Source organism: Aplysia californica, unplaced genomic scaffold (assembly GCF_000002075.1).
Source record: "Aplysia californica isolate F4 #8 unplaced genomic scaffold, AplCal3.0 scaffold00155, whole genome shotgun sequence".
Taxonomy (NCBI): domain Eukaryota; kingdom Metazoa; phylum Mollusca; class Gastropoda; order Aplysiida; family Aplysiidae; genus Aplysia; species Aplysia californica.
The window spans coordinates 761,432-775,628 of NW_004797425.1; the positions used below are offsets into that span (position 1 = coordinate 761,432).

The 14,197-nt window shown below is 38.9% G+C and overlaps 1 protein-coding gene across 1 annotated transcript; it reads right to left on the reverse strand.

Annotated features, from left to right (window-relative positions):
- Positions 1-809: 809 nt before the first annotated feature.
- LOC101857330 (acetylcholine receptor subunit alpha-1-B) lies at positions 810-13,972 on the reverse strand. The gene is made up of 5 exons (XM_035969557.1): positions 13,905-13,972; positions 4,372-4,525; positions 2,158-2,310; positions 1,716-1,762; positions 810-1,433 (listed from the first exon to the last, which is right to left on the reverse strand). The coding sequence occupies exons 1-5, from the start codon at positions 13,970-13,972 to the stop codon at positions 1,070-1,072; spliced, it is 786 nt and encodes a 261-aa protein (XP_035825450.1). The 3' UTR covers positions 810-1,069.
- Between the last annotated feature and the right edge of the window lie 225 nt (positions 13,973-14,197).

Here is a 14,197-nt window from a genome sequence, read left to right on the forward strand (position 1 = left end):
CATGTAACAGCAACTGAAGAAATGCGATTTTGCTCCGAGTTCAGACACAATCCATGCCCAAAGGGTTCGTGTTGATGACAAAGCTAGTGTCTCATAAACAACGTACTAAGGATAGCATATAATGTTACATCCAAGTTTTGCATGGTATTTGTGACTGCTCTGTTTTCTAATATTTCAAACTATCGTCATAAAATATCGTTTAGTACGGACAAAAAAGTATCCTTTTCGTTTATTATATCAATGTGTCTACATAACAAGAGGGGCCACTTCTCTCTTTGAGCCAATTAAAAAAGTGTCCTCAAAATTCGGTGGCGCCCTCTTCGCAAAAGTGCACCTTTTGCGAACAGAGTTATCCTACTTGAGTTTTAAAAAATTAAAGTGAAACTAGCAAAGTTTTTGAATGAATTTCGGGAGAACGCTTTTTTAAAATGGTTACGCTGACAAAAAACCTCTTCCGGAGGAAAGGGTGATTGTTTTCTTCGTTTAATTTATCTTTAGAATGAAAGGCGAGAGGTCATTAAAATATAAATAACCTGAAACTCCGCACTGAACGAACCCGAACTACTGATGAACAGCAGTCGATCTGCGCACGCACGGAGGTGCTATTCCTATTCTTCTTCTGGAAAAACTAAAGAGAGCTTCAAAACAGACTGCAGCGCCATCTGAAGCAAAGAGCATACTTCCTGCGGACACTTTTTTGGCTGAGTGGCCCATCTTGTTATTTACTATATTTGATTATATCAAAGAGATTATATGCAATACATGTCCATCCTACCAGTGTTGGTGCACCTCAGTGCGTGCGCAAACACTTAAGTTTCTTCGATTTCACACATCATTGCCGAGCGTGATTTAATAAGGTTATTTTGGGGTTACCATTTATTATCTCGAGCAACTCCTATCGTATGAAATATTACTGTGTTAAATACTGCATAGTTCATGTTCCTTATTGGGGTGTTGCATGAATGAATGGTGTAAGGCTTTAACACGTGTGAATACAATTCCAAGTTTCTTCTCGAATGCTGCTGTATACACTATGCTTACGGGAGTGCAAAATGCGTGGTATTAAAACTTACTGTAAATGCGACTGCCTAACAATAAATGCGTGAGTCTCACCCAGCAAAGACGTGTGTTTGGCCGAGGTTGGCATGTCTGCCGCCAGTAAGGTCATCAGGACAACGAATGCCAGTAACACCGTGAGAGAGTAGCCAATCCTCTCTCCGCTCTCAGCGGGCAGTAGGAAGAGGAAGATCGTCAGAATGCCATTGACAATCACAGGGAAGACAACATTGAGCCAATAGAAATCAGACCGTCGGACCATGACGACCTCATACGTAATCTGAAAGGCAGAAACCAGGTGGACTGGGTTCGTGTTTTCATTTGAACTAAAACTTTTAAAACTGTATTTCAATATCGGCCTCCTTCCGTGAGTTAATCTCAAAAGTACGATTCAACAAAAACGATAAGAACAGAAATACTTGGGATTAGCTAAAGTGACCTGAATTTATCTAACGAGTGTTTTATCGTTAGCTATCATACAGGAAAGGAATCACAATAAAATGTAGTATTAGAACTAAAGATCAAGCGCTCTAATCCGCGAAATGTGGTTGATATAGCAATCTTTTTTAACCCTTACGTGCTGGATAAACCAAAATGTTTCAATGCTCTGCGCATTCGATCAAGTAGTTTGAAATGGCGGTCATATCACCCCCCCCCACCTCATGCCTTCATGCGTCACGAGAATCACAGCTTGCTGGTTCTTGTTCTTGTAAAACATAAATAATAAAAAGTACGTGTACGTCTCATTACTTCAAAGAACTTCTCGACTCAGAAGTTTGTCATCGACAACCAGAAGAATTGCAACCAACATACGCAGATCAAACGTAACCACCTGCATTGTCCACAGAAATTGAATCTGCACTCAAAAACAGCCCCAGGAACAAAGCCCTAGGACCAGATAACATCCCAGGGGGAGCCAGAAGAGCTTGTGGAAACACCGGTGTACTGTGGCTGCAGCGAATTTTCAATCAATAGAGCCTTGGAGCAAATGAAATGCCCAGAACACTAGCAAAAGCTATAGTGGTCCCATAAAGGACCCACAGAGGATGAAAAGAAAAAAATAAAGTAAAAGTAAAAGTAGACTAGTACTCCCCTTCCTACCTTTCCATAGTCGAGACCGTTGTCCTCGTATGTGGACGTGGTCGTGCTGAGCTGGCCCAGACTCCAGTCTCCGCTTTTCTGGAAGTAATCCGTGAGCATTCCGCGGGAACTTAACGGGTTTACCTCAAGGACTGTGTAACCGAAGCTCGTCAACTGGGTAAATAGAGGACGAGGGTAAGATAAGATAAGATAAGATAAGATAAGATAACATAACATAACATAACATAACATAACATAACATAACATAACATAACATAACATAACATAACATAACAAAACATAACATAACATAACATATCAACATAACAAAAGATTGCTCATTTGGGAAATTTTCTGTGGTTTTACAGGAATGGTAAAAACACATGCAGATAATATACATGATCTAATTTAGATTGTATATTAATAATAATAATAATAAAAATAATAATAGATAGCATTTGTATAGCGCATATCCCCGCTCAACAGCAGGCTCTATGCGCTTTATTAATGTCTTAAAAGAATTTCATTATGAAAAGAAAAGAAAAAAATAACAATAATACAACGCATTTCTAACTACACGCAAGAACTTATCACAAATTTGTAAAGTAATATGAATAATGTGTATATTATGTGCGTATATAAATAAATCAACAGTAGTACACATTAATGTTCATTTCGACAGCAGTCTTATTGCAGATGGTTGGAAACTATTTTTGGATCTTCTTTTGTTGGCTCTTTATGGTATGACCCTACTTCTGCCTGGTGTTTTAATTTGTGTGGAAAGAGGGCGTGATGGGTTGTTTAAAATACTATCATATTTTAGATATATACTTGTGACTTTATCAAGTTCTTCAGTTCAGTTAAAATTATACCCAGAGATGTTGAAAGCTTTCTTTATGAATCGGTCTAATTTTTCTTTGTCTTGCACTATAAAGTTTCCAGCCCAGCAGCGAGTATGAAGCAGCAATACGTGTTCGATCACAGAATTTTAAGGAAATGGTTATTGAAATTTACCATCAAAGTTAAAACTTTTCAATTTCCTTGAAAACAGCTTTCTTTGATTAAAGTAAGTATTACCAGGGCAGCGTGATTATGCCAATCTAGCTCATTGTGATGGCTACTCTAAGTCATTTCTCTATTCCTGTAGAGACCTTTGCATTTGGTGGAGACCGTCTCGTTGTGGCACCGACAGAACTATTCTGTCAAAAGTGGGAATGTGAAAGGGGTACAGGAATGCAACTATAACTCATCTGTACAAAAATGAAGGTGACAGGCAATCTTATGACATTCACAGGGGCATATCCCTCTTGTCTATAGCTGGCAAGATCCTGGCCCGAATTCTTCTCAATCGCCTATTGAAGCATCTGTCTTAAAATGACGCCTTACCTGAAAGTCCGTGTGGTTTCCGCATTAAAAGGAGAGCACAGTAGACATGATATTTGCAGTCAGGTACCTCCAGGAAAAGTGCATAGAGCAGAATAAAGCCTTATACATGACCTTCGTTGATCTAACAAAGGCCTCCAATACCGTTAATCGGAAAGGCTTATTGGAAAATCCAACAGAAGTAGGCTACTGTTGCCAACTGAAGTTCAGAACTAAGGTTTGCGACTTTCATGACGGCATGGAAGCCAGTGTCAGGAGCAATGGTGATTGTCAGAAGCTTTTTGTGTAACAAATGGAATGAAGTAGGGGTGTCTTTTGACACATCCACTTTTTAGCATCATGTTCTCAGCGAAGATGCATGAAGCGTTTCAGAACTTCACTACTAGCGTTGATATCAAGTACAGGTATATAAAACTATAAATGAGATCATGGTTCGTTGTTGCTTTTTTAACTGACATTTATTACATTAAATGCCAAAATAGTACAAATGGGTCGACTGAGAAACAGATCTTTATTGTTTTGTAATATCAAGTCATTTAACTTTGAAGCTGTTTTTCTCATTAGCTATGCTCGTATCTTTCTTACTAGAAACCTGCAATATCTCCAAGAATATTCGAGATATCTAGATTTTTGAAGGGTTTTTAAACATTAATGATTCAGAATGAAAAACAAACTATCTGAAACTACTTTTACCTCAATTATGAAAACTGTCGGCATTTTAGTCATTTTCTTTGGCAGACACACATTAATTGTTTGAGAGTAAACAACATTTGGAATAGGGACTGATAAAGAGAAAATGCTGTTGAAGACAGTTCAGAAACGGAGTTGGCACCTTAAAGTTAAAATACGTACTTCGATTGAACAAATCTGTCTGTCAAATGGGAAGTACGTTGTGTCCATGTCACAGGAAACAACAAGTACGCCCGGAGGATGCCACTTCACAGTGCCTGTGTACGTCACTCGCATAGGAATTGAGTCCTCGTCGATAGCTCCTAGGTGGTCGATGCTGTCGGGAACAGATCAAACTTTTCCGATAGAAAGAAAAGATCGTCTATACCACAACAGGTATCAAACTACGGGTGAACTGTTACATCAGGCTCACGATATAATTTTAGGTCGCCCATTCTGATAATTTCCAAAAAACAGAATCCTACTCCATACAAAAACGAAGATGTTGATAAGAAAAGATTCGGCTCTTAAAAATTGAGATAAGAGCGAACGTTGGCATGCCTTGATTTGTAATCTTTTAAACTATTGTCCGTTAAAATAATTCGTAATATAGTTCAGTTGTCCACTGCTCAAAGAGTGTTTATCGAGTTCAGCCCACAACTGTCAGTCTATTTTGACTCTGGCCCACTGAGCAACTTGGATTGAAACCCTTGATCTAGACTTTCCAAAACAGTTGATTATGTGTAATTGAGCAAAGCCCCAATCGACCAGGTGGAATCAGGAGCTCGTCATTTTTTGGGGTATATTGGCTTATCGGTATCATCTTAAAGCTTGTTCATGTGTCTTGTTTTTTAATTAAAAAGTACCAGTCTATCTTGAATAGAAGTGGAGAGATTTGTGAATGAAGGAGGTGGGGGTTCCCCATTGTCAGAGGTAAAATTAACGAAGTGTCCTTGAAAAAAATGTAAATTTACTTACTTTGTGCCTTTGACCAACGGGGTTTTTTTTGGGTGATGGTGGTGTTTGTTTGGGGGTTTGTTTTGTTGTTGTTGTTTTTTTGGGGGGGAGGGGGGTTGCTGTTTTTTTAAAGCAAAATCCACAAAGATAAGTGTTTTTTGAATGGACTTCAAATTATTTTTGTTAACGGTAAAAATCGTCCCACGAGCAGAAAAAGTACATTTCTTCAATTTTGTAATTTTAACTAGCACCTGATTTCACCTTGATACCACACAACTTGATCAGTTCTGAGGCGGTCTGTTTCGACTCTGTGGGTGAGTTCCGACCCAAGCTCAGTGGAATTCAGTACTCCAGCGAAAAAACATGAAGATACATGTAAATGTAAAAATACATTTTCTTACTTGGGAATCGAACTCATACCTTAAGTAGGCAAGCGCAAAAATATAATCACGACAAAGATATTGTTTCCAAAGGAGATTTGTGGCAAGTATAATCCTTGATGTTTATATTGTCAGGTAAATTTGCTAGACAATTCTATCAGTGGTGGCTTAGCGTCGCGCAGTGTTAAAGATTGATTAATAATGTATTTATTGACTTGAACATTGATTCTGCACTTTTTTTTCTTTGTTCCTTTGGGCAGCATATAATTATTTTTCTAATAGCCCATTCTTAAGTATTGTTTTCACCCATGTATTTGTTCCTTGTCTCGATCTCGTAGCCCTGGTTTAATGGTTACGCCTAGGGTGGTAGATGTCGTCAATTCATAGGAAACAGTCTTGATACAGTCTTTACGTTGGCACCCAATGTTTTGTGGCCGTTCGTTCTCTGGTTTTCAACCCCCCTCCCCTTTCCACCCACTTCCAAATAAAATTACTTATTTTTATAATAATAGAATACCCTTTGTATGAGATAAACAGTTGTTTCAATGCTGATATAGTACGAGACCGGGGGTTGGGGTGGTTGGGGGGGGGGGGGTTTGAGGTGGTTCGGTGGTTGGGGGCAATGATGGTCGGGAGAGTCCACTGGCTGTAAACCTACCTGTTACTAACCACGAGAGCTGGTCTCCATATCCGATCATTATAAAATATTGTTAGACTGATTGAACCCCAGTTAGAAGGTGTCCACTGAAGTCTGCTATCAGTCCAGCTCTGAAAATAAATACATACATGTAATATCTTTAAAATATTGCTTGTTTGGGTGTGTTGTTTTTTTAACAGAATCTGTACTATTATACGGAGTTTAACATTAAACTAGACTTACGTCAGGTCAATTCAATAGGGAAACAACTGGCGATAAAAAAGGTACCTTTTCACTTACTTACTTACTTACTTACTTGCTTACTTACTTACTTACTTACTTACTTACTTACTTACTTACTTACTTACTTACTTACTATCTCCCTATACTGTCGTGTACATAAGATGGAGAGCAGTCGACGCCACGCTTGCCTGCCCTAGGCCACGTTCTCCAATTTCGGCACATTCAGACCCTGTGTGACTGCCTCATCCCTTGTTGTGTCTCTGCAGCTTTCAGTTGGTCTTACTCGTTTTATTTTTCCAGTTGGTCTCCAATACCAGGTCTGGTGGGGCAAACTTGTCTACCGCATTCTTAGAATTTGTCCTTGATATCTCCATCTTCTCCTTTTTATGGTCGTGTTTTTATTGTGTATAAAATCTATTCTTTTGAGTTTTTTCGCTTTTCCTTTCACGTGAGTAATATGTACAGGTGTCTAAAAGAGGACCCACTTAAAGGGCACTAACTGAGTGTCAACTCGGTCCTTGGTGCACTAATTTTAACAAAACTTCGAACAAACTGAATTCAATCAGGGAACAAAAAGTTTGTAAATAGTTTTTTATCCATCAATGCCTCCGTGAAATGTCAAATTTTTTTTTAAAGTCTAGCAAAGTTTTGTAAAAACGCAAAATTTCACTTCTTAGAACCCTTCAGCTACAGGAATGGGGGGGGGGGTGATCGGCTCGTTCTGGTTTCAGGACAAGGATGGTAAAACCACAGCAACGTCAGATGGATATTTCACTGTGTTGAGAAACTTTTTGAGAAGTTTGGGGAGGAAGAGGTGTTATGCTGTGGAGGCCTGGTTCCTCCAGTCGGACGCCTCTCCCCCCCCCCCCTCTTGAAATGTCTAGAGTGGTCCCCGTGTGGTTGTTAGAAAGGTTTGGAGAACGCCTAGTTTACAAATAAATGGTCACCATATTCACCATAACTTGAGTCCTTTTAATTATTGCCGTTGGGCTTATTTGACAGACAGAGTCTATAGAAACAAGCCCTTAGCAACCGAACTTGAAACTCAATGTTGAACAAAAACTCGACCCAAAAACATGCCTTTGGAGTTTGTATGGAGAGAAATGGGCAATCACTGGAGATTTAAATAGCCGTCGCCTGCCTATGTATATTTGGCAATATAATTTTTTTTGCATAAATTTGTTCTCCAAAGCACAAAATAGTGACTGTTTTAAATAGATGAGTACGGTTGATTTTTTAGAAGTTGTAAATTTTTCGTTTTACTTAATTTTTGGTGAAATTTTAAAACGTGACTTTTTTTTCGAACAGGACTGTTGATTTGTTTCACTTTTAAAAATATAACGTCCCACTGACAGAATTTCATTTCTTCAAAATTTCGTTGAAATTGAACTAAAAGAGACGACCGAGTTATTGATCTTTAAATGGGTCCTCTTTTTGAGACACCTGTAACTTTACCTTAGAAAGCAGGTCAGGTTATGAAAATAATATTTAGATCTAGGCGCTTCAGCTCGTGTTCACAGAGCCAACGTCAAAAATAGAAAATTAACAATTTGTTCCCAATCACGTGGAGGAATTTTACAAAGCTTTGATTTTGAAAAGAAGTTCAGGTGTGTCTTTGCAATAACATAGTATTTTGATCAATATGTCACCCAAGAAAGACATCAGAGAAATCAGGCCATCGGCCTGCTCAGTACGTTTCAATATTCTTTTATTTCTGGTGACGTTAAAGGTCCAGGCAAGATCAGAAAAGCTTAGATTACCGCGAAGCGTACTGACTGTTCGATTTATGTTTTCAGTAATTATAAGTCTTAGTCTTTACCCTGACTATGAAGAAATTGTTGAGCAACAATGAAAACTTCGAGAATATAACAACTATCTTTCTTTGACGCTGCGTGTGAAGTTTCGGGAAAAACTGACCAGCTGTGTGAACTTGAAGCTGCTTTTAGTCAAAATAGTTCTTGAACACCAAAAGATAAAGCCATATCTCTATCTCTCTGTTATCAAACTTTTTTAAAAAATTTACATAACACAGAACCTTACCCTTAACACAAACAAACTTGTTGACAGCAAAAAAAAAGAAGCCAATCAACCATCTTTGACATACTGGCGTAGAAGTCGTTATTATTGTTGTCTGTTTTAATTGATATCGTTGAAAATAAAACGGGGTTCAATTTTCTACCGCTCAACGGGTCTTTATTCCATTCGATCTTCAACCTTTGGTGTAATTTGAGCTTGGCCACCGAAGCGATGTGTTTGACACACCTGCCCCAAACTGTGCACTGTCGTGGCTAGGCCATTGCCCTCTATAAAACATCCGCTTGAAATATGCGCTCCCTGGGCGTCTAGATGAAGATCAAAACACCAATCTCGTTATGCTACAGTCGAGGGCAGAGGATATTCGGAGACGTCTCCGGCGAACACCCAGGAACTATTTAGAGATGCACTCCCACACACAGATTGCACTGCTTTGGGGGGGGGGGGTCAAACTGCGTTTTATTTGCTGCAGATCACACATACAGCAACGAAGATATTCGCATATCAATTATTTTAAAGAAAATTTCAAACTTAACTGTAAAATATCAAATTATGGGGTTAAAACAGGGGAGGGGAGGCTATAACACACCCAGATGTTTTTACTTGGTCTAGAGGCACAAAGCATTTTGACTGGTCTATTTCCGTCGGAGCCGTCTCCGAGTAGATACTGCGCCGGGTGTGTGCAGCAAGTATTAATTCTCCTTGCCCTTCTTTTTGGCTGTTCATTCAGTCAAACAGTGCACTCCTTAGTAAAACAAAATTACGCCAGAGTGCATAGTTTAAGATATTAGAGTATAAGTCTATGGTTATACCTTGCTTGAGCATTAGGTGTAACATATGAAAAAGCGACTTCCTCTCTTTTTTTCTTCTTTTTTTTTAGTAGAGGGTTTTACGGCGCTCGCAACAGCATACGGTCATATGAGCACCAAGGGATGGGTGTCAACAGAGAAGTCCTTACAGGTGATCAGACTTACTCTGCTCTCCTCTCCAGCTTCAACAGCACAAAGTCTGCTTCGACTATCAAGACACCCCGGAAATAGCAGTTCACAAGAGAGTGACAAACATACAAAAAGAAGTAGAGGAAAATGACAATAGCAAGGATTAGGAGCGAAAAAGCAGTATTTCCCTGTTGCAGATCAGGCACAGTTATGAGCGTGACATGACGAATCAGCCCATTTACAATTCTAATGTGCTTGAACGAGAAATGCCCCCCCTTTGTGAATGACCTATAGACACTACAGTCAGTGGCACTACCGGGGGGGGGGGGGGGGGGTAACTTGCTCTCTGTAAAATAAAGACCAAACAAAAACTCACCATTACCCACCATCCTGACACTGAGAATGTTTGGGCCTTAAGGTCCTGGGGAAAATTAATGTGCAATAATTAGATCATTCCAATGGAGGCAATAGCGGAGACTGTGTTTGAGTATAAGTATGGACACAATAACGGCCATTCAATGTTTGGGGTTTTTTGCTTTGTTTTGTGTTGTTTTCATTTTGATCTGGTTTGGTTTCGTGGGGTTTTTTTCTTGATTTGGGAAAAGGCGGGAGGGGGGGGGTGCGTGTGTGCATGCATGCGAGTGTGTGGGTGGGCGGGGGGGGGGGGGGGAGAAAGATAGTCTATATTTAGAAGCAAGAAGGCAAAGAGCAAGGGGCCATGGTAAACTCATAACATTTTGATGTCAAAAGACGCTATATATTACCACATCTAAGAGCCAACTTATCACATCTGAGATCTAATTTATTTTATCCAACACAAATGTTTGTGATTTCATGTTTCAATCATCTCCTTTAAGACCTTACCTCCTGTAATAAGAATACTGTATTAGTTTCACCTTTAATGATTATTTGATCTCTTGTTTACTTTCAAATTCTGAGAAAATATAACTTACCTCGTCTGAGAACTATCTTATCACTTCTGGATCTAACTTACCCCCTAAATTACCACATATTAGTACATGTATAAGTAAGAGTTTTACGTCATTTGCAACACACTAAGGCCATATAAGTGTCAAAGTTTTGAGTTGTTTAAAAAAAAAGAGCAACAAACACAAAAACAAGGAGAGATAAAGGCGATAGACGTTTGATAGGAAACAAGGAGCAAACCACACCAGAGCACCCGCCAGCCATCCACTTATCACATGTGAGATAATACAGCATATCACTTCTGAGATCAAAATCACATCTGAGATATAACTCAATACACCAGGGCTCTTACTTACCACGCTCATGATTCCTGTCATCTGAAAGGAGACATCTACGTTGACCGTACCATTTGGCCGCACTCCCTTGCTATAGTTGGAAAGTATAGAGTCTTGTAGTGCAGACTCAGTGTCAGGAGAGTAGAAGTGGCAGAGCTGAGGACAGAAGCATACTGGCAGCCCGCAAGGGGGCGCAAAATATAATATTTCAGCATAATTGTTGTTGCTTTGGGGAGGGATGGAGTGGTGCCAGTGGGCGTGTTATTTGTCTCAAATGTATCTGTTGTTGTTGTATTGTATTGTTGTTGCTGCTGCGGTTGTTGTTGTCGATGTTGTCGTTGCCGCTGACAAGGATGACAGCCTGTAAGATGACAGATTGTGTTAAATGCTTCCTAAGAAGTTGAACATGTTTCGGGAAATCTTTAGGTATATCGAGATAATAACAAATGGAGACGCGAATGGAGACTACTTTTGGGCAGTCATAAGTACAACGTCACTGATTTAGTTTAGTTTTAGTAATTTTAGTAAGGTTTTACGGCGCTCGTAACTGCATAAGGTCATAAGAGCGCCAGCAGAGGGTGGATGTCAACAGAGAGAAGACAAAACGGGGAATCATGCTTACTCTACTCACCTCTCTAGCCTCAACAGCACAAAGTCTGCTTTGACTATCAAGGAAACCCGTAAAGAACAGTTCACAAAAGATTGACAAACATACAAAAGAAGTAGAGGAAAAATTATGGTTTATTATTTGATAGTAAGGATTAGGAAAGAAAAAGCAGCAGTTCTCCTTATGCTGTTCTGGCACAGTATGAGCATGACATTGAGAAATCAGCCCATTTACAATTCAACTGCATAAGAACATGTTAACCTCCCCCATTTGGGAATGGCCTAAAGACAACTCTAGTCGGTAGCACAGCCCTTGTTTTTTTTTAATCGATTTATTGATTTTTTAATTATTTTTTTTAAATTTTGTGTGTGTGGGGGGGGGGGGGGGGGGGGGGTTAATGTCACTGCAATCTACTTCTATAATGATGAAGATGATGAGGATGATAATTCTTGTCGTTTTTTTTTGTGCTCATGTATACCCTCGTGCCCTTTCCGTTATAACGTTATAATTTAAATGAATTAATTTCTCTTATTTGATCACCACTGGGTTGGACGATGGTTCAACCAACCTGCACTCCAGAAAGATACGACGGTCTCAATGCTTTCAGTTTCAGTCGGGTTCAGATTAAACACATGTGTGATAATTCCTATAGTACCTATAGTATCGGATTCGGGTTTTTTTCTACGGTGTGGTTGTTGTTGTTGCTTTTTTTTTGGGGGGGGGGTGTTTTCAAGGTTTTTATTCTGCCCACTTTCTTTCATTATTATTCATTCTTCCCACTGAGTCAAGCGTTCTTCTTTTGAAATGGCATGATTGTGTTCAGTAGGCGCTATACTCATTTCATAAAACGATACACCTGAAAGGTACGTAAAAATGAATTATCAAAAAGACAGAAAGACAGAGAGACACAAATGCTGTAATATTTTAGATAACGAATAAAGATGGAAAACAAATTTAAGCATCATTGTTTTAAAAAATTTATACTACTTACACAAAAAATACACGAGACACAATTTGTCTGCAGACATAGCAATAGTTCCCACGCAGATACCTCAAAAAGAGGTATCCACGACAAATCTCGACATTAGAATAGACCGTTCCGTTCTATGGTTGCTATTCATGTAGGGTATTTTTCCCCTTGACTAAATGTTGTTGATCAGTCAGGCATGAACGACTGCTAATATAGTGAAAGACTTTCTTGATTGAGAGAATAAAGTGGGCTGTGTATGTGCGACTGTTCTGAGAAAGGATAGCTTCTGGGCACTGATTACCTTGGGGTTTTTTTTTTTTGGGGGGGGGGGGATTGTCACGTTCGATCAATATTTTGAAATGAAAAGCACTCCAGTGGCAACTCATTATATAATTTGGTTTCTTGTGTGTGTGTGTGTGTGTGTGTGTGTGTGTGTGTGTGTGTGTGTGTGTGTGTGCGTACGTGCGTGCGTGCGTGCGTGCGTGCGTGCGTGTGTGTGTGTGCATGTATATATATAATATATATGTATGTATATACATATATATATACATATATATATATATATATATATATATATATATATATGTATATATATATATATATTATATATATATATATATATATATATGTATTTATATATATATGGGGGTGGACGAAGAGGGAAGGGGGTTATACCGAGAGAGAGAGAGAGAGACTTCACTTGTTTTGAATAGAGGAGAGAGAAAAAAAAAGGTAGCATCGCTATAATTATAAATGCATTTGGAATAAATGCAGTCTGTTTTATTTTTTTATTTTTTATTTTTAATTTATGTTTTTTATTAATTAATTAATTAATTTATTTATTTATTTATTTATTTATTTATTTATTTATTTTTTTTTTTTTTTTGGGGGGGGGGTTAAATATACTTTTATATTTCCCTCTGTATCTCTACAAAATCGTGAATGCTGTTCCCAAGGCATACTTTGATACAAATGATAATACAAGAACATGTATACTGCTCACCGCTTTGTTTTGATTGTTTGTTCGGCTGCTTGCACTGTATGCTTCCCCAAAGGCCTAGAATGTTTACGAATGTTCTTGGGGATTGTAACATAGATCGTAAAGCGCACAGAGCTGCTGGCTGTTGAGTGCTGATAATATGCTCTATACAACTTTGTTTATGCTGGAGGTATAATATTATAGTTCAGAGGTCCCGCGTCCAAAGAATGTTATTGTCAAACCTCGTTAAACCCATAAATATTGTACATTTTAAAGTACATGTACACCGGAACCATTCTTAACTTGAGACTCGAATCCAAACATTCTAGCTATAACTGCATTGTATATAACAATAAATTACATTATATGTATTTCGCAACGAGTTAGAGCAAAAACATGGGCGGCGTGACGTCACTGTCACAAAATCTGAGAGGGTAATATCGCAATAGCGCGCTGAGGCGTGGGCATTTCCACTTGGGCAAGAGCTATAGTGCCAGGGACCTATTAAAACTACTTGACCGGTAAGTTACCTTCCCTGTTTAAATATTGTTCCTCTCAACCACTTTCGTCTGCATGCTATTCTGTTTTGTGAAGTCACGACCCGAGGTCTTTATTCGGATGTTTTTAGTACCGGGCGGTTACAGTGTAAATAATGACCAGTAGTCAGAGAGAAATGTCCCTGGGCTTTTTTACATACTACTACTATTACCTGTGTCCTTTTATGCGACCACCGAGAGTGGTTGGTGGGTGCTCCCGTGTGGTCTGCTCCTTCAGCATCTTTCAGTGTTACTGTTTGTTGTTTGGGGTTGTTTTTGTATTGTTGTTTGTTTTTGTTTTATTTAGATTTTTATGTAGTAGGTGTTATTACGCTTCGATCGATACAATGTAGATCATTTGGGATGCGGGCTTCCGACCTCACCTGTCATGCCCAACACGGGCTGACAAATACATCCCAGAAGAAAGACCATGATACCTCATGAAAATTGTCTCCCCACTCAGGAA